This window comes from Onychomys torridus, chromosome 10 (genome assembly GCF_903995425.1).
Source record: "Onychomys torridus chromosome 10, mOncTor1.1, whole genome shotgun sequence".
Classification (NCBI taxonomy): Eukaryota; Metazoa; Chordata; class Mammalia; order Rodentia; family Cricetidae; genus Onychomys; species Onychomys torridus.
In genome coordinates this window covers 38,153,367-38,174,956 of record NC_050452.1, presented here as the reverse complement: position 1 = coordinate 38,174,956, position 21,590 = coordinate 38,153,367, and the positions used below count along the sequence as shown (strand labels likewise).

General features: G+C 42.7%; 1 protein-coding gene across 1 annotated transcript in view; it reads left to right on the top strand.

The window, feature by feature from the left end:
* The window catches only part of Atp10d (ATPase phospholipid transporting 10D (putative)), an 87,176-nt gene that overhangs the window by 43,600 nt on the left and 21,986 nt on the right, over positions 1 to 21,590 (top strand). The window contains exons 10-15 of the mRNA XM_036200141.1: positions 2,692 to 2,930; positions 6,865 to 7,053; positions 10,039 to 10,648; positions 11,222 to 11,328; positions 12,817 to 12,943; positions 14,496 to 14,680. Coding sequence (XP_036056034.1) covers positions 2,692 to 2,930; positions 6,865 to 7,053; positions 10,039 to 10,648; positions 11,222 to 11,328; positions 12,817 to 12,943; positions 14,496 to 14,680 — 1,457 coding nt within the window. The remainder of the gene's footprint in view (positions 1 to 2,691; positions 2,931 to 6,864; positions 7,054 to 10,038; positions 10,649 to 11,221; positions 11,329 to 12,816; positions 12,944 to 14,495; positions 14,681 to 21,590) is intronic.

The following is a 21,590-nucleotide window of genomic DNA, read 5'->3' as shown; positions in this document are numbered from 1 at the left end:
GTGATGGGCATGTGCTGGCGAGCCCCTGGATATGAGGAAGAAGTGAGGGGTCAGGAGTCATTTCTTTGTGATGCGGTGTATTTGCTGTACATGTGGGAATAAGATGATAGCCAGCAGCAGTAGTAGCTTGGATTGTGTGAGGCCCAACACACAGTAAACAAATGTGCTGTCAGGAATGGATCGCTCAAGGTTTTGGTTACCATATAGACAAGACAGTGTTGTACAAAGGTGAGGAGGAAGAGGAAAGAAAAGGTTGAGGAGGAAGAGGAAATAGCTCAGCTGTTACTGGGTGGAATTGAAGATTACAGTTATTGAACTACTCATTTATTCCTCCAGCATTTCTATGAGCTGCTGCATTGGACTCTCAGGACATATTAACAGCACATGAGTTTCTCTGACCATTTTAAGGTGTATGTTTTATGGGGTGAGATGAAAATAAAAACAAAAGTATATAGTAGGCAGTAATGACAAGATTAGAGGCAAGAGTAAATAATGGGGCCCTGCCTGAGAAATCTTCACTGTTAAGGAGGATGGACTCAGGAAAGTCAAGGCATGAACCATCCCACTACCCATCTTCTAGAAGAGCCTTATGATAGCCAACTGCAAGTGTCGTGTGGAGAGGAGAATACATGAGTGTGGATTCCAGTGAGAAGACAGAGTTGAAGATACAGGTTGTTTTAGTTAGGGATACTATTATTGTGATAAAACATCATGACCAAAGAAACTTGGGGAGGAAAGGGCTCATTCAGCTTGTGGTTTCACATCATAGTTCATCATAAAAGGAAGTCAGGACAGAAACTCAAGCAGAGCAGGGACCTGGAGGCAGGAGCTGATGCAGAAGCCATGGAGGAGTGCTGCTTACTGGCTTGCTCAGCCTGCTTTCTTATAGAACCCAGTACCACTAGCCCAGGCACTACCCATAATGGGCTGGACCCTTCCCTACCAATTACTAATTTTAAAAAATGCCCACTAGGCTTGGCTATAGCCCAATCTTATAGAGGTATTCTCTCAATTGGGGCTCACTCCTCTCTCTCTGATGGCTCCAGCTTGTGTCAAGTTGACATAAAACTAACCAGTACACAGGTTTATAGGCTATGCATGTAGACGTTCTGTTTCAAAGATCAGACCATATGAGAATACCAAGAAGAAGTGTGTAGATGGAGAAGAGCAGGCAGTCCTGCAGCTTGCCAATAACTGAGGGATGTGAAGAAAGATAACTGGAGACCGGATATAACATACTGTCTTAGTTAGGGATTCTATTGCTGTGACGAGACACCATGACCACAGCAACCCTTACAAAGGAAAACATTTAATTGGGGTGGTTCACTTACAGTTCAGAGGTTCAGTCCATTATCATCATGGTGGTGCATGGCGGCATGCAGGCAGACATGGTGCTGGAGAAGGAGCTGAGAATCCTACCTCTTGCAGACAACAGGAAATGGTCTGTGATACTGAGTGAAACTTAAGCAAAAAATACCTCAGTACTCTCCCCCACAGTGACACACTTCATCTAGCAAGACCATACCTACACCAACAAAGCCACACCTCCCAATAGTGCCACTCCCTCTGAGTGTATGGGGGCCAATTACATTCATGCTACTATGCATAGTGTTAGAATACTTGACTAGATGCTTGAGTCTCTAAGTTCAACACCAAACACAACAAAAAGATAACAAACTGTACCTAGGGGCCGGGGGATAGCTTAGTCTCTAAAACCCTCAGCTTACAAGCATGAGGACCTGAGTTTAATGTCCAGAACCCACATTACAAAAACTAGCCATAGTGGTGTCCACTTGTAATCCCATCACTGAGGAGGTGGAAACAGGCTTATCCTGGATCTTGCTGGCCAGACATTCTACCTTCCATGGTGAGTCCTAAGCCAGTGAGGGTCCCTGTCACAAAGCACAAAGGAAAAGCATAAAACAAAACAATGAATCTTGAGAAACAATGCCCAAGGTTCTCTGTCCTCGACATATATGTACACACACCCACATATGAGTGAAACACACACACACACACACACACACACACACACACACACACACAAATAAATTAAAATAAAATATGTATGAAAGACAACTGGGAAAACTAAACAGCTAATGTCACCAGTGTAGAAGAGAAAACAGGTAAGGATGATGCTAGAAGCCCAAAGAGTTAGTTCTAGAAGGAGTTGACTATTATTAAGGGTTCAAATGAGATAAGAGCACACATACACATGTATATATGTATACATACATGATCACTGGGCTTGGCAAGCTGGAGCTTCTAGGTGATCTTGAGAAGAGATCAGGGATTGGTTGAGGAGAGATTGGTGTACATGAAAGACAAATGTGAAAAGAAAGTCCTTGAGGCCCCAGAGGGCAGGATCCAGATCACAAGTGGAGGGCTTGGCACTGGAAACAAGGAAGGCTGAGTTCTGCATCACAGTAGGAGAGCAGACAAAGAGTGTGGAATGAGCTGTACACAAGATGCTAGATCTAGAGATGGAGGAGGAAGGGGCTTCCTAATCCATTGTCTCTTCATTTCCCAGTAAAGAAGGGGGTACATTTATTGACTATGAATTCTCTTGGGGAGAATTTAGAGGCCAGGACAGAAAGGACATGGTGTAAATAGCTCAGGAACCACCTTCCGTACTCAGCCGGCAAGTCCTTCTCAGGGGGTGACTGACTCTGTGTGAATTCTATCCTACAGCCAAGAGGCTTGAGTCCTATCAGGAGGCCATCTTTGAAGAGGACGAATGTACAGACACTCTCAGTGGCTCCCTCAGCAACATGGCAAAACCCAGAACCCACGGCTGCAGGGCAGTTCACAGGGGACCTTTGGGAAGCAAGCCCTCGACTCACCTCTCCGGGAGCACCCCTGCCCTAGGAAGTGGAGAAGGATCTGGGGAGGTGCCTCACTCCAGACAGGCTGCGTTCAGTAGCCCCATTGTAAGTGTCCAGACATCATCACATCCTGAACGGAAGAGCCCTTGCCTGGTTCTAATAGCCCAAGCAACACTGCTTTTCTTTGTCTAGGAAAGAGGTGACATCATTACAGCTCAGCTTGATGGTGACACATAATAAGTTAAAAAAAATACAAATGGGAGATTTGTCGCGTAATTCAGTGTTGAAAAGTCAGGTACCATTTCTGAAAAATGTAATATTTCTGGTCAGGGCTGGTCATATCAGAACCTGAAGAAGGCTACCTTGACTTAAGATTAATAGCTGACTTTATGAAGCACCAAGACTTAACCAGAATTATCTTGGAGACAGGTATGTGTGTCTAATGAATAGGTTTTTTTTATCACCTCTGCAATTTTTTTGGCACATCAAATCCTCAGAACTGCTGGATGACAGAGTCTGTGTAGAGGAAAAGTCACCCGTGGGTGGCCTTTGTATGTTTCCTTCAGGTGTATGGTGTTTGGGAGTCAGAGGAGTCCAAGTGTATGTCCACAAAACCCATAGTAACGTGTGTGTAAGAGGGACAAGTCCCTGGAACTCTTAGGCCAGCAGGAAATGACGTCAAACTTAGGAGAGGAGCTCTCAAGAGGAGTCGGGACAGCTTTCCAGCTGCCTGCTCAGCTCTGTTACCCGCTAGAGCATCATTTTCCATTGTTAAACCCTGGGTGTTTAGAGGTTTGCAGAAACGATGAAGTAGCTTCCTGTTACTGTTGATTTTAAAACAGATGGCTTTTAAACTATGTTGAAGCCATACAGAACCTTCAGCAAACAGGGAGGAGAGCAAAGAGCGAAGTCTAGCTAGGTTTTGCATGTTTAACTTGGATCTAAATAGGGGAGAAAAATAACCAAAGAAAGAAAAAAAGAAAAGCCCGAAATAGAATTCCTTCAGCCAAGTAGGAAGTGTGAGTCCTGATACTGAACGTAAACTTGGAAATGATGGGGTGTTATCACACAAGGTGAACAGCAATGCTGTGACTCCAACTATGAAACCACCAAGGCTTTGCTGACAATGTCGAAAAGAATGGTTCTCAGTCTATGGGTCGTGACCCCCCAACATCCTTTTCACAATCGTCATAGATCAGATATCCTGCCTATCAGATATTTATGTTACAATTCATAACTAGCAAAATTATAGTTATGAAGCAGCAACAAAGTAATTTTATGGTTGGGAGTCACTACAACATAAGGAACTGTGTAAAGGGTCCCAGCATTGGGAAGGTTGAGAACCACTGGTGTAGGAGCAGTCTGTGTCCTTCTGTGTATTCTGTGATCTAATTATGAGTGGAAATGTTCTCTGAATAGTAACCAGATGCCTGATTAAGGCCACATGGGAGCTTTATGCATTTATTTTTCCACGGGTAATGACTCAAGTTCATTTGTTTCTCTACCCTTCCTGTATAGAATAGAATACAAGGCCAGGGAGAGTTTGATAATAGTATACAATAAACTTGGGTTGCTTATCATGTGCCATGTACTGGGTTAGAGATTCCAAGATCAGCAGACTGTGGTCCTTGCCTTAAGGAGACTTCCAAACCCTTAGGGAGTTCGAGCTATTTCAACTAAACAGGCACGGGTTCATATAAGATGGGAACAATTGTTCAGCACAGCAAGAGAACTATGTTAAGCTTGTAGAACAAGGCCACAGTGAAGATGGTTCTGGTCTTGGGGAAATAATTATGGATACAGTCTTGTCGATAAGAAAAATTGCAAGTAACACTTCTGAGCCCTCTCCTCGACTCAAGAACTAGCTTAGTCATGAGGTATTAAGTTATTTTGTCAGAACCAACAGAGCGCTCTTGTTTCCCAAGCTTTGTTTTGATGTGAATGTCTCTTTACATCTTCCTGTGGGCTCTTCTTTTATTTATATTCTTTTCTGGTGATTTCAGTATCTTCTGTGGTCCCAAGTATGTAGAGAGACCCAGCTTCATTTTGACAGTTCTTATCTGCAGAGTTTTGCTGACGGGAGCATCTCCTTCATGACGGCATAAATACTCCCGCAGTACCTTTGCTGGCTTTAGAATTGCTTTCACTGTCTCATCACAGACCAGGATTTCAGCTTTGTAGGTGTCTACTTGCTGAATTTAGATGGAATTTTAAGACTACTTTGTGACAACTGGTAGCATAGGAATTTTTAAACCTGTCATGACCCTGGTAATCTGAAAGGTGGATGAATATTCATCACTTGAAAGGAAAGAAAGAAGGAAGGTGGGCAGGCAAAGGAACTGGGTGCAAAGTAAGCTTCCTTCCTAGGCCAGCTGTCAGCAGAGTAGAGGTGAGACATGAGCCTGGGGCGTGTGGTTACCAGCCTCGCTCTACTCTCATTAAACCTGTGGTCACCCTCACCAAATGCAGAGACTCTAGCCATGGCCGCTCAGTTTTCTCCTTGCTTTTGAAATAGAATCCCTAGCTTTGCACAGTGGCAGTAAATGAGGTTTATCCAAGGCGTGATTATTGTTAATTAAATAAAATTCCTGACAAGAGCAAGGTAGAGTTTGAGAGGATACAGGCCATCCTGGCACGGGAGGTCTGAGCAACAAAAGCTGATGCCCAGCTAGCCTTCTCTGCCTTTGTTCTGTGGAGGACCACAAGGAAAGGTGCCGCCCACATTTGTAATTGGTCTTCCCTCTTTAATGAAACCTCCCTGGAAACACCCTCATGGACACACCCGGGATTTTTTTTTCTTAGCTAATTCTAAATCCAGTCAAGCTGACAATGAAAGTGAACCATGACATGACCATGTGAGGACAGTGTCACAGCCTTGCTACACTCTCTTCTGCCAGTCACCTCTCTGGCTTCCCTGCAGGCAGTGTGCTGTGCTTGGCAGCATCCAAGACTCCCTGCAACACAGTGCTGCTTCCGGGGACCATGATTCTAACCAGTACTCTCTAGAGCAGACTAAACGATGCCGTGTGAAAAGCAGACTGCTACTATGACACATTTGTTAAAACTAATACTCTCAAATGAGTCTGAGATGCACTGTGCTAGATGAAACGGGGCTCCTGCACCCCACTCTAGAGACAGAACTTCTAAAAGTAAATCCTTACCAGGACTTCTTAAGAGGAGGTCACTGTTGCTGTAAATAAATACCTAGGCTATGAAATGTCAATTAGTCTCTTAGCCTGCTTATAATGTTTTTCACAGAAAGTTGTTTGTATAATATTAATGAATTGAGCAAAAATATTTTGTTTAATACTCTGGTATGAATTAAATGTCACTTTTGAAATAATTGGTGTCCGTCAGTTGTTGAATAAAATACAGCTATGGTAGATTTCTGAGTACAATAAAATATGTGCCTAGCATTATGTATTTCAAAGTGAGAAATAGCCTTTCAACTAGATTTTGGTAGAAGGTGATGTTTCTGTCTTCTATTTAACTAAAAGGCCAAAATGTTCATCATTAATAATATACAATCTGGGGTTGGGGATTTAGCTCAGTGGTAGAGTGCTTGCTTAGCAACCACAAGGCCCTGGGTTCGGTCCTCAGCTCTAATAATAATAATAATAATAATAATAATAATAATAATAATAATATAATACAATCTGGATAGCCCTTTTATTACATGTGCTTCATTTTATTGTTTTATTTTCCAAGACATCATATGTATCAATCTTTTAAAAATCATATTGGGCTGGTGAGATGGTTCAGTGAGTTAAGGCACGTGCTGCCAAGCCCAAGAGCTGAAGTTTGATCTGTGGCACCCACATGGTGGAAGAAGAAAATCAGGTTCCTTCAGTTGTTCTCTGATCTCCGTATGCGTTATAGTACCTGCATGAGTGTGCACACACACACACACACACACACGCACGCAAATAAATAAATGTAGAAAAGTTAAAATTTAGTTTACCATCTCATGCTTCATCCAAATACCCATTGTAGAAGCTCCTTATGTCAATAACAACACTTTGTCATATTGTCTCTTCAGGAAACGGACGTGGTACCAGATACCAGACTTTTAGACAAATGTAGCCAGATTACCCCTCAGCTCTTCACCCCATTGGATGGTACCACGCAGAGTCCACCCCTGGAGATTTTGTACATCCTGGACTTCTTTATCGCCCTGGCAATCTGCAATACCGTGGTGGTTTCTGCTCCTAACCAGCCTCGGCAAAAGGTAAACTAATGCACACAGAAGCTTTTCTCAGCAGCGGACGATGTGGCGTTTACATGCATCTGTAGTGGTTTCGCTGTGTGATGATAATAAATGACAGTAGCAGCGAAAATAGCAGGTGAAACCGTTTGCTCGGGACTTGTTCTTGGCCCTGCATTTACGGTGTTCTTAGAGATTTGCTGGTGCTGATTGTTAGTTATTGGGCAGCGCTCTTACCCTGTGAGGAAACGCCCCGAAACACGACAAATCCACAAGAGTTTTTATTAAGATAGGAGATGTAGTTGGAGTTTTTCTGCCTGGCCCACAGTCAGGACAAATCTCTCCTACCCGCCAGGCCCATAGACGCTCAGACCCAACCAAGTAAACACACAGAAACTTTCATTGTTTACAAACTGTATGGCCATGGCAGGCTTCTTGTTATCTACTTCTTCTATCTTAAATTAACCCATTTCTATTAATCTATACTTTGCCATGTGGCTCATGGCTTACCAGTACCTTACATCTTCCTTGTCATCGAGGCGGCTGGCAGAATCTCCACCCCAGCCTTTCACCTCCCAGAATTCTCTTCTCTCTTGTCCCGCCTATACTTTCCGCCTGGCCACTGGCAGGTCAGAATTTTATTTACACAGAGCGATATCCACAGCAAGGAGAGATAGAGACAGACATGAACAGGCCTGTGGGAAACACACGTGGTCAAGATGCAAAGTGAGGCTGGTGCAAAATGGCGCCGGCTTATAAAGGATGGGCCGTGTGTTCGTACAGTACTCATGTGGCTACTCCATGCATGTGCGTAGATCTGCCCACTTTACGCAACCAAGCAAAGCCACGGGGTCCTACTCATGTGAGATGTTTTGACCCGGAAATGGCTATTTTGAACCGGAAATAACTAGGCGGAAGTGTCTAGGTCTTCCAGGCATGCCCAACCGTGGGGGCATGTTGTGAATTCATATCACTGATGTGTTAGCCCTCTCAAAGAGCTAGGCACTCTGGTTCTGTTCTTCTGCATCTTAAAGATGCCTTGGAAGGATTTTGCCAGGTTGTGAAGCCAGTGTGGGGGTGGGGCTCAGAGTGGAGGTTGAACAGCAAGACTCTGGGCTTCCTCTGGTTTTTGCCAAGGAGAGGATAGTTCATGAGAACTTTCACTTTACCTTCACTGCCTTACTAAATTGAAGCTGTCTGTGACATTTCTGAGACCTCCAACATCATCTGCATGACCTCAAACAAAATCTGAAGCATTAGTTTAATGGGTGTGACTGTGACAAACTTCCTTCATGTACCAGCTAGGTTTGTTTTAACTCGGTCTACCCACTATCCAGTACGAGTATGATGTGCCTCGATTCAGCAGGTCCTCTGTATAGTTGCATCTTAGAGCTCACGGAAGATTCATTTCCAGTTAAGAAGGAAATCATTGTAGAGCCTGGTGATCTAGCATGGTGTGCTAGCCTCCTGGTGTATCTTGCCATTCCCACATATCCACTTAAAATTCAATTTACAGCAAAACCCAATTAAATTTTAATTTTCCAACCGATCATTTTCCTTTGGCAACTTCAGAGGTGGGAACTTGAACATAAAAGTAATTCACATCCAATTAAGCTGCACCTGATCAGAGACTGTATTTTACAAGGTGCTGCCTGGGAAGATGCTCTGGAAAAAGTGATTATATAATTAGAGAGTAAATGATGGGATTGATAAAAGTTGTACTACACAATATTTTGCTCTTGTTTCCAAAGTTGGTAACTTTCAGTTTTCTTTCTACAAAATATGGTTGATGCATTCCTAGAGGATGTAATGCTTTACTGTTTGGAACAGAATCTTTTGGAGGCATAAAGAGCCCCTGCTTCTCCCAGGTTCTTAGGGCAATGAGAGAAAGGAAGCATACTGTGAGAAACAGAGACTTCACCATGCAGGTGCATACTTTACCTCTGAGTCACTGGTGATGTCACAGACTGACCAGCAAGAGCCCTTCAAATGGTTATAAAGTTAGTTTCTGAAGAAAATATCTAAATTCTCCATGTGCTTCTGAATGAATGAATTTTAGAATCCATGGGGTGGTCTTTTATGATAGGCCTGGAACTATAAGCCAAATCACTGATATTAAAAACGTTAAAAAAGATAAGGAGCAAATAAGAACAAATTGTGTACTAGTAAAGAGTTAAAGTCACGTGATGATGTGGATAAGTACCCCTTTAACTGACTTTCATTTTCTGGACTGTTTTGTTGTAAAGGTCAAAATCACAGCCTTTCCTAGACTCTGAAAAGAGAAAAGAAAAATGCATTCTGTTAGTCTTCTGCTTGATTTCCTCCTGGTGATGTGTGCTCGTATTTATTTGTCCTTCTATTTCCTCTGGACTTTCCCTGTAAGACTCCCAAAGCATTGAACTTTTCTGGTAACATGTTCATGCTCTCTACAAACGTCACCTTAAAATAAATTTCAAGAAGATGTTTTTGTTTTAATATTGAATACTTAATTGATTTGAATTCTTAGTTTAATGGTGACTGATTGTTTCATGGTTGATTCCTTGAGACAAATTCTCATTATGTAGCCCAGCTTGGCTTTGAATTTGGGGTCCTCCTGCCTTTTAAGAGCTGAGATTATGTGCAAGCCCTGCCATGCCTGCTTCAATTTGCTTTTAATTGCCATTGCTAGGCTGTGTCAATGAAGATTGTAAATTTTATACATGTAGAATTATTTCTTTAGAAACAATTCTATAAGGAAGTTCAATATTAACATTTTGAATCCTTTGTTTTTAGTTGCTGATATCTTCTTAAATAGTTAGAGAGATGTCTAATGCCATCACATGTGGCACATCCTTTTACCTAGTGGCTTTGAGTCTTCCTGTTTGCTATGATATTTCTAGGGAGGAAGCAGACTGACAGTTAAGACAATGGTAACTCTTTCACATCTCATGTTTTCCCCTAGCTGACTTTAGAGTTGTGATGACCTAATTTGGGGCATGTTATTGAGACCTCTCCCATTGTGTTTCCTAGATTGGACTCTCCTCACTGAGTGGAATGCCCATCAAGTCCTTGGAAGAGATTAAAAACATCTTCCAGAAATTGTCTGTCCGGAGATCAAGTTCACCATCCCTTGCTAGTGGGAAGGACCCGACTTCCGGGGCTCCCTGTGCCTTTGTGAGCAGAATCTCTTTCTTTAGTCGAACAAAACTGTCACCTCCTATGGAGGATGAGTCTTCCCAGATGGGTGAAAGCCCTCAGGCCAGTAACTCAGCTTGCTGTACAGAAACTGAGGCACAAAACAGTGCTTTAGGACTCACCATTGGCTCAGCTGAAGCCCTAGATGGACCACCGCCCTTAGCTTCCAACGTGTGTTATGAAGCAGAGAGTCCAGATGAAGCAGCCTTGGTGTATGCCGCCAGGGCTTACCATTGCACTTTACAGTCTCGGACCCCAGAGCAGGTCATGGTGGACTTTGCTGCTTTGGGCTCATTAACATTTCAACTCTTACACATCCTTCCTTTTGACTCGGTAAGGAAAAGAATGTCAGTCGTGGTCCGTCATCCTCTTTCCAAACAAGTCGTGGTGTATACAAAGGGTGCTGATTCCGTGATCATGGAGCTGCTGTCGGTGGCTTCCCCAGGTAGGTGGTTGCCGTGTTTGCCACGGTGGTGATCGGAAGGGCTGGGGATTCAGCCTCCACTCCCCGGTGTTTTGGTAAAGGCTATGAAGTCACACTTGAAAAGGAAAAATATTGCCTAGGATTGGGTGGGAAGGCGGAAGGGCTCTGAAGCTCAGAGACCACACTGTGTTTCCATCTGAAATCTGTCATTAGCTGTGCCTCTGTAAAGTTACCTGTTTGGGAAAAAATGGACATCAGAATACCTTTTTATGGGTTCCTGAGAGGCTTAATGTCACTCTGTGTGAAATGCAGGAAGAGCCTTTTGCCTAACAAGGGAAGGGTGCCCCCAGAGGATAGGTAGGGCTGACCCAATATGGCAGCCTTTGTATCAAAGCTTTAAGTACTTCCTCTGCCCAGGGGGAGAGAATCAAAGTGAAGAATTATGCTGCTGTCTTCCTTCCCTAGACACAGTTGAGATTCAAAGCTAAAATGCCTTTTGTTTATTATGGATTAAACTGTCATTTTTCAAAGGGAAAAAAAAAAGTCTAATTGGGCAGGCTGGCAGGAATAATGATTTTCTGCTCATGATTTCAGATGGGACAAATCTGGAAAAACAACAGATGATAATAAGGGAGAAAACACAGAACCACCTGGACGAGTATGCCAAACGCGGGCTGCGTACTTTATGTATCGCCAAAAAGGTGAGGATGCTGAGTGTGTCTCTGTCTTGGTACTTCTGACTTCCCCATCATCACTGAAGCTGAGTGAGTGGGTAGCAGAGTGCAACCCCAATCCAGGTACCAGCGAGGCTCCTCAGACTGGGGTCCCTCTACAGAGCCTCTCCATGCTGTATGTGACTGGGTTAGGTTTCTGTCCCCAAAGGTTTTTTGGCAGGTGCCTAAGTGTTCTATTCTCAAAATTCTCACACCATTACATACAAGTGGTCTTGTATGTAAACAGTTGTTCTCGGGAAATAAAAATCCCAACATCTTACTGCCTTCCTCCCTCAGAACCTTGTGTATAATGCCCCCCCCCCCATTTGTTAGCATTAAATGTTATTTGAAGAAAAAAAAAATGACCAGCAAGCATCCTTCATTTTTCTCTCATGAAGTCTTGGGAGTTTTATTTTGTCTTGTTTTCTTATGTGCCCATAAATTGATCTTTAAATCAAAGTCAGCTTGCCAGGTTTTTATCCCAGTTTGGATTATTCTTTACTGAACACAGTTCTTGAGACATGGCCTGTCCTTTCTAAATGAAAGTGCAGAGCCCCAGCAGTGATTTGGGGACTGTTATTGCCCAAACCTCTCACGGACTACCCATGTTCCAGGTCTTAGATGTTGTGGGAGGCAAAGTGGGACTAGCTGTGTCGGGGACCTCCGAGGAACCCTGTCAAGCTGCTGCAGGGAGGAGCAAATGCCTCCATGATGTGACTGTAGGGGACTGGGGAGGTCACAGTTGAATCCACTCTGCCTTCTCTCTTGAATGTATTTCAAGGAATGTTATATTTTCCCAAATCAAAATCCCCACCAGGCCAAAATGAGTGTCTAAGAGAAAAATTGCTTAGCTCTCTCTACTTGGTATCCCTGCTTATAAGACCTGAAATGTAGATTCATCCATGATGGCAACTAAAGACAGGAAGACATTGGTTCCGTCTCTAGGAGTTGCATTTAAGTTTTGTTAGAAATGAGACCTTCTTGCCTTTCCTATAGGGCGCCTCTCATTTTACCTTTTCTGACGCTTAAAGCATATGAATGAATCTTCAAAGACAAGACCTCTGAGGGGCTGCTGTTGGCTGTGGCATCATCCCTCAGATGAGCAATCGTGAGGACGTTTTCTTAGCTGACCCATTAGAATGCTCCCAGATGTAATCACCAACAGGAGGCCTGTTCTACCTCCTTATGTCCTGGGTTAATTAAATAAGTTAGCCCCCTTTCGCCAAAGATAACACTTAAAATTTCCTGAGATAACTAAGCTGTGATGTCTCCCTATCGGCAGGTTCGAATTCACTTGAGCAGAGTTTGGGAATCTTGCGTCCCTGTGGTGAAGGAGTATGGGTCAGATACAAGTGTGCCCTGAGGGTGAAATTAATAAAGGAAGTTGTTTCCATGGAACTTAGTCCCGTGTCAGGCCTGGCAGGATATTACAAGGTTAAATGGCCTGCTTTCTAGCCTCTTTTCTTCCTCTCTTAGGTCATGAGTGACGCTGAGTATGCAGAGTGGCTGAGGAATCACTTTCTGGCTGAAACCAGCATTGATAACAGGGAAGAACTGCTAGTTGAGTCTGCCATGAGATTGGAGAACAAGCTCACATTACTTGGTAGGTAAATGGTGCTGTGTTGCCTGAGAGGGTTTTATCTCTAAATCCATTCTTCTCCAGCCCTCTGTAGCCACTTGGATATAGGAAGCAACATGGTTCTCCCTACCATGTACGTCCTGATCTCTTCTCATGTTCCAGCATCTTCAGACCCGTGTTCCACGTCAATGAACTAGAGGGTCCCTTTGTGCTGGGAACAGGGGAGGCATTCTTGGTAAGATGTGAACTGAAACACCCTACTCAGAATACAAAGCCAAGCAAACATATTGGTCTGAGAGAAGGATTTTGCAAGTGTCTTGTGAGGAAATGGGTAAAGTCTTAAATATATGTTGTCTTCTTAAGTCTTTATAACAAACATGCATCTTATTTAGAAGAAATAGGGCACAGAGTAGCACAGTGACGTCTTCATGCTCAAAGGCTTAGACTTTAACTGAAAAGCAAGAAACTCGGGGCTCCCCAAGTATAGAGTACATGTCCTTTATTCTGTACCTGCAAGTGATCTTGAAGTTTATTTTTCTTCTCCTCTTTCCTGATTCCAACTCAAATTGCACAAGGGACATCTCTTCTATCAAGTTCACCTGCACCTGAGAATCACTTAAGGAACTATAAACAGTCCAGGACTGTTGGTCTTGTGTGTGCCCTTGACAAGGGAATTGCTGAAAGTCTCCTGAGTGATTTTGAGGGGCCATCAAGTTCAGAAACACTGCTTGGAGGATGGAGATATAGATTCTGATAGAAGGGATAACTCACCAAGAGAGCCGCCTCTGGGGTCCATTCCTCTGTTTAGGGGGAAACATGACATCACTTAATATCCATCAAGTACTCATGTCCCTTTTAAATACTAATAATGTCTTTATGGTAGTATAAGCAGCTTAGATGTATGTATGTATGCTTCCTAATCTGCATTTCCAAATGAAACAAGGCTCTGTGGGTTTAATGCCAAAACTCATTTGGCAGCAAAAATCAAACCCGATTTGATGTAGCACTGTTTTTAGTATTAATACTCTAATTAGCATGAAAATCTGAGTTTTCTATAGAAAGATAAATACATGTGACTAACAGGTATTGCAAAATAGAAAATGTAAAAAAAAAAAAAAAAATAGAAAATGTATACCACATCACTGGGAAAAACAGGAATTCCAAAGCACATCTGGTTGCATCCCATTCCAGAAAAAGACATTGTGGACTGACATTTATGAAAGAGCACCCCTAACAGACATTGTATCTTATAGCCAAGAGTGTTAAGAGCCTGCCTCTACCCTGGGGAGTTTCATAGAAGTGTAGAACTCAGGGCAAGGTTATATAAATAAGTGAACCAGCTTTTGAATTTGCAGATAAGGATACTAGCCCAAAGGAGCATGGGTTTGATAAACTCCATGATCCTGGGCATTGTACGTCTGCTCTGCAGCTTTCTTTGGATCTCTGGAAGCTCTTGGGGCGGTTTGCAGAGTTCAGGACTGGATGTCCCATGGAAAGGACTCAGTGAATGGCCCAGTGAGGTCCAGCTGGCTCTGGGTTCTCAGAAACCTTTCTTGCATTTTTGGTTACTCTCCAGGTGCTACTGGCATTGAAGACCGCCTGCAGGAGGGAGTCCCCGAGACGATAGAAGCCCTTCACAAAGCCGGCATCAAGATCTGGATGCTGACAGGGGACAAGCAGGAGACAGCTGTCAACATAGCTTATGCATGTAAACTCCTGGAGCCAGAGGACAAGCTCTTCATCCTCAATTCACAGAGTAAGGTATGTGTGATGCTGCTGAGCCAGACACTCTTTTAACTCAAAGCTGGCAGGACGTTAGGCGATGGATGTACGCCACGAAAAAGAGAAACTGAGCTGATCATCTGTAGTGATGTTATGATGTTACCCAGTGATCTTTCTCGTATTTGGGAGGATGCCATCATTTTTCTAAAAGCCTTATTTAGACGAATCGGGGGTGAATACAAGCACTAGAAAAAACTTCCCTTTTTATTTTGGGCACCCCTCACCCCAATTCTAACTGTATGATCAGGAATTTGACAAAACAGACAAAAATGAGAGTATATTCGAAATCTTGAGACAAGAACTTACCCCCTTTTCAAGTTAGAGGGAAGCAGTCATTTCTGTTAGTAACTATAGACATTTTTATGATAGCTTTTAAAATTAGGCTCTCAGCATAATCCTGCCCTCTAGTGGTAAATTTAGATAGTGCACCTAAGAGCACCCAACACTTGTAGAAATGAAGGCGATGGAGTGTTAAAAGAGAACGAGTTGAAAAGATTTTGAACCACCCATTCATTCATTCATTCATTCATCCATTCATTTATTCATCCATTCACTCATTCATTTTGGCTGCCGTTAATCACTAGGATGGATATTGAAATACATTAAAGGGCATTTCACAGACAGCTCCTAAGAAAGAGACACACTCCCAGGTGAGTGCATACTGTTCACTGTGCTTGAAGGCTCTGCCTGTCTCCTTCCCCCGTGAAGTCAGGCAGCAGCAGCAGCATTCTCTCACAGCATCCTGACTTCATGATGTCTCCTGCAGCCACCTCGTGGAATCAGGTTCTGCAGAGACCGTCCCTTTGGGCTGTTTTATGGCTAAGCCTCCGTTGACACTCAGCTCGGTAATACGTTTTGAGGAAACTCAAGAGCTGTCCTTATCCAACACAGTTCTCTTTTATAGCAGACTCAGGGGCCATATTCATAACTGACGGCCAGCACCCAGCACCATCAAGAGGCCGAATCATTTCAGTGATTCAAAACGGATGTGCTTGAGTGGCTAGGGGAATGTTTACCTACTACTAACAAGCATATGTCCTTGGGGAGTTGTTTGCCCTGTGTGACCTCTTCTTCCTCACCTGTCATAGACAGTGACACCTGTGCCATGACGTGGATATGTACAAAAAGTGAGGAAATGTCTCCTGTCAGCATTGGTTCTATGAAAGGGTTCTGTAGACTTGAGGACTTCCTCCTGCAGAGGGTCTCCAATGCCAGCAGCCCCTGAAAAATGCTAAACGTCTACTGAGAGATCTGGAAGCCTAAAATAAAAAAAGAAAATGAATTACTGTTGATCAAATGCTGCTGCCAAACCTGGGACCTGAGTTTGATCCCTGGACCCAACTTAGTAGGAGATAACTGATTTTGACTCCTGAAAATTGCCATCTGACCACCACACATGGCATGGGTGCACACACACACACACACACACACACACACACACCAAATCCATAAACAAGCAAATGAAAAATAAAGTAATTAGTTGTGTTTTTAATTTGACTTAGAACTTTTTAGACATGAAAAACTTTTCTCTAACTTTTAATTAACATGGTAGTTATTCAACATTCAAACAATTTAGAAAAGATAAAAATCTTAAAATTGTGCCTCAGAGAAAGCCTATTGACAGTTCAAGCATCCTTCCAGATAGCTCCAAGTCTGCATACATGGGAAGCCAAGCATAACATTGCATGCCTCATGGACCTGGGACTCCCTGCATTTGTCAGCAAAAGTGCTCCCAATGTCTGTGAGGATAAACGTGGTGATGGGTGTCACCTTGAGAAGCAGGGCATCACATCACTCAAGTCAGGCATGTTAGTCACTCTTTGCAATCAAAGGGGCTTTGGTCCATGGGCAGATTCTGTACTGTCTAAATCAGATTAAGCATATTTACCACCTCAACCATTTCTCATTTCTTCATGATACAAACGTGTAAAACCATTTTTTCTAGGTTTTTTTTTTTTTTTTTAGAAACACAGTATATGTTTTTTATCTATTGACTTAGATACTTTATTGATAGGTAAAAATCAATGGGATTATAAAATTTATTTAAAAATAAAGTTTATATTGGAAGGCATTTAAAACTACCAGTCCAAGAAGTAGTGCATATTTGGTTAAATTTAGTTGCTACTAATAACAGTTCATATATGTGAATCTTCTATATAGATCAGAAGAAAACAGTGGAAATTAATTTCGTTTTGTGAGTATCGGTCCAGTCACTAGTCTGCAAATAGGTCCCTCTTCCAATCTCCATTCCACAGGAGTCCCTACAAGCTAAAAAGGGCTCAGGTCACAAAGCCCATTCCGTCCTGTGGTAAATTGCTTCTGTAACAGTCTAAGGAGCCACTTAGCAGCCAGCAGGTTCTGGAATATCCAAGGTCATGTCTCTGTGCGAACTTCATAAATTCTGTGAACTCCACTAGTGGTAAAACTAAGAGAAAACTGCATCCGTTTAAAAGCCTTCAGGATTTCCATCTTCGGGAAGGTTTTTCCTTCGGTGTTCACATTGTCATGTCCTGACATGGTTTACTGCACTCACATACACAGAGACATCTGAGCATTGCTCCTTCAGTTTACATTGTATGCTTATCAAACTTTTCTCCTAAGAATAACCTAATATTTATAATCTTTATTAGATGCTCTAAAGGGCTTTCCATGCATGATCTCATTTGACAATTGTAGCAAGTCATTTTATAGGCAGAGACACCAGAATGTCTTGACTTATCAAGCATGGAATTATAATTAGCATTGAATTTGATCTCATCTATATCAAGATACATCTGTACTATATTGTGATTTACACACTATAGATAAACAACCACTTCCTACAATTAGTGGAGTTATTATGTTTTATAACATTACCTTGAACCTGAATTAGTGAATAGTGATTGCTATCCCAAAGGAGATTCACAGTTTACTTCCTAAAGGTCACAATATATTGCCAATTGATCTATACATCATGTGTGTTTCTCTCTCATGATATCTTATTTAATATTTACTGTAAATTCATTCACATAAAATGTGTGGGCAACCTCACTCTAATTCATGCCTGAAAAGAGAGTATCTAACCCAGTAATTTCTCAGTATTGTACATCATAGCTGTGGAAAGTTTAGGGACACAGGCAGCACTGTGATTGGGAGCCATTTCAAATAACAAAATCACCAACAAAGAGAAGAAAGATGAAAAAAAGAAGTTCCACCAAACAGATTCTCAGCACTTGGGAGGCAGAAGCAGGCAGATTTCTGAGTTCTAGGCCAGTCTGGTCTACAAAACAAGTTCTAAGACAGTCAGGTCTACATGAAGAATCTCTATTTCAAAAAAAAAAAACCAAATAATAATAGTAATAAATTGTAATGTATCCATTTGCTCAGCTTCTGCTGAGAGGGCATTATTGGTGAAATTATTAAGGCCACTCCACGTAGTTAAAAGGGAGGTTTATTTCGTGGCATAACTTACAAATGAAGGGATAGGTAGGTTGCAGGGTCTGGGAAAGGTATGGCGCAGCCCAGCAGTGTTCTCTGGAGAACTCTGCCTGGTCTACCTCCAGGGTCCAGGGCCCAGGGTCCTGGAACCAAGAGCGCCCTGGCATTGGGAACTCAGGTCTTCAACGTCCTCTCTCAGCCCCACCTTGTGGGTGTGAGCATTACCAAAGCCTCAGTGGGGGTCGGAACTTCCAGGTCAAAGCTGGAATGGCTACCCACTACAGGGCATGTATCACATGACCCAACTGGCACTCTTTTCTTGGCAGTATATGACTCAAAAGCCTGACAGTACAGGTTGAAAATAATGGTGGTAAGCATCTAAACTCACGAACTTGGATTCCATGAATAGTGAAGACTGTATGTGTGTGTGTGTGTGTGTGTGTGTGTGTGTGTGTGTGTGTGTATACGTGTGCATGACTGTATTTGGGTATGCATGTGTATATATGTGTATGCACATGGGTGTACATACTACTAAAAAACTAAACCCTCATAGATTAAACATCTATGTGTAATCATACAGCTGCAGGTGATTCACAACTATATTATGAAGAATATCTGTCTAGACTGTAAACTCTACCGTATAATATTAAGTCTACAAAGACCATTTTATATTGTTATAGTTGTATTATATTCCACTATAAACACCACCTCATATGAAATATTCTGATTTTTCAAAGACTAAGTATACTGATTTCTAAATTTTACCATATTAATTTCACCAAACTAAAGAATATTTGTGCAAATATAGTTTTTACTATTGTAATTTTGGTCTATAATTAGCATGTCTGACTTTTCCTTCATGGCTTTAGAGGTATATAGGATCAAATTTGTTCAAAGGTCAAGGTAGTTGGGTAGCTCCATTTTATAGCTGGATCTAGACTGTCTATTTTGTGGGACTATAACAAAATCTGTGAGGCTGAGTACTGTATAGAAGGTAAGTGGTTTATTTAGCCCACAGTTTGAAAGCTCACAGCTTCTGGTGGGTGTCCCATGGTGGAGAGCATTACATGGGGATATGTGCACAGCTGGTGAGTGGTAGAAAAGCTCACATGGGAGGAGAGGAAGCAAGAGAGTAAGGAGAGACCAGGCCAACTCCTTTCCCCATCTGTTTCTGGAGGAACTATCTGTACCTAGTAGACTAACCCATTGTGAAAGACCAGTACCCACTCCTTCACATGGGTAGTCATGACCCCATGACCATCCACAGGGCTGCACCTCTTAAAGGCCCAGCACTATTCAAACTACATTCGTGATGATTGTACATAATATGATCATTAAATCTTTGTTGCATCACGCCTCCGTATCTGCTCCTATCTTTTCTTTCTTCCTTGTATTTTATTGTGGGTTAAGAAATGCTTGGTAAAGCAGCACTTACAAGTTAAAAAAAATCACTCATGGTATGTTCTTGAATCAGCAAACTATTTCAAGATGGGCATGTAGGCTTAAGTCTCCCAATCCTAGACCTGAGATCTAGTCTTAGTGATAATTTGACACAATACTTTCTGAGTAAGTTTATTATTAATCATCCTGAGTAGAATCCACTCAGTAAATATTTAATGAGTATTCGATGGGCCTAAATTGCGTGTGTGTGTGTGTGTGTGTGTGTGTGTGTGTGTGTGTGTGTGTGTTTGTGTGTGTTTGTGTGTGTGTGTGTGTGCATGTGCGCACGCATGCACATGTGTACGCGCATGTACATGTGTGAGTTTATGCATGTGTTAGTGCAGGTGCACCCAGAATGGAGAAGAACATGTTGAATCTCACTGAAACTTGAGTTACAGGTGTTCATGGGCCTCTAGTGGGTGCTGGGAACTGAATTCTGATCCTCTACAAGAGCAGGAAATGCTCTGCATTGCTCAGCTGTCTCTCCAGCAGGATGGGCTTTCTTTTTCACTATAAAGTGAGTTAGGCTCAGAGGCCGCAACTCAGACACAGAGCACATGCTTAGCATGTGTAAGGCCCAAGGTTGTCTCCAGAAGAGCAACAACAAACCCCAAGGAGAATAGAAGGGATGACTCCCCTTAAAGCATGTCCTGTGTCATGCAGAGTGCAGATGCACACAGACCTGATGTGATATGCATCACGAAGAATGTCCTGACCAGAATGCAAGCTTTGTGAGGCTGTCTCCCAAGCCCAGAATGTTCTCTGATACAGTTTCTCAGCTAACACTAATGAGTAGATAATGTGTTAAACACAAAGAAGATGAAAATGTTGAAATGTCTGTATTTTGATTGGTCCTCAAAGCAGTGTGGATGGAGGTAGCATGCGCCTTCTGCAGATGAGGAAGTTGAGGTTCAGAGAGTTTCTGTGTTTGCTTAATGCCAAGCTAGGAGCTGGTGCGATGAGACCTCAGGTCTCTTGTGATCCACTTCCGGGGAAGAGACAATCCTTACCTGATGGAATTTTTTTAAACGATTTTTATTATTGTTATGTTTTACATCCCTACCCCAGTTTCCCCTCCCTCCTTGCCCCACCTCCCCTCTGCTCCCTCATATCCACTCCTCCTCTCTTTCTCTTCCAAAAAGTGTGGTCTCCCATGGATATCAACCAAACATGGCCTATCAAGCTACAGTGAGACTAGGCACTGTAATTGGCTTTCCCATCAGACTTTCTTTTGGGCTGCCAGCCCCCCAATAATGACACGGAGTCTTATTAATTATGAAAGCTTGCTGTTCCTAACTATCTTTTATAACTTAAATTAAACTGTTTCTACTTATCTACATTCTGCCGTGTACCTCTCTTCCGTTCTGTACATCCAACTTGCTCTCAGTCTCTCTGACATCTGTCTAGATTTCATCCCAAGTTCCTCTCTCTGCCTGGAAGTTCCACCTAACCTCTCCTGCTTAGCTATTGGTCATCCAGCTCTTTATTAAACTAATCAGGTGCCTTAGGCAGGTAAGATAAAACAGCAACACATTTTTACAAAGTTTGCTCAAATATCCCACAACAAGGTACCTCCCCTCTTATTAAAGTTGGACAAGGCAACCCAGTATGAGGATTAGGGTCCCAAAAGCCAGCAAAAGAGTCAGAGACAGCCATGTGCCCATTGTTAGGAGTCACACAAACTACACAACTGTAACATATACAGAATGGAGCACTGGCAATCCTGTGGACAGATGGAGAGGAAGGATTGTAGGAGCCAGAGGAGTCGAGGACATCACAAGAAAACCCAAAGATTCAACTAACCTGGCTCATAGGGGCTCACAGAGACTGAACCACCAATCAGGGTGCCTGTGTGGGACTGTTGTGATGGAATTTTACATCCTACATAGACCTCTTAGCTGTAAAATTGTGTTCGAGGGGCTTCTTCCTTCTTACCTGGCCTCACACCCACAGAAGCCCATGGAAGAGCCGCAAAACTGAGAGGTTGTGAAGTAGGCTCCTTGAAAGTAACGCATGGTTCACTACCCAAGGC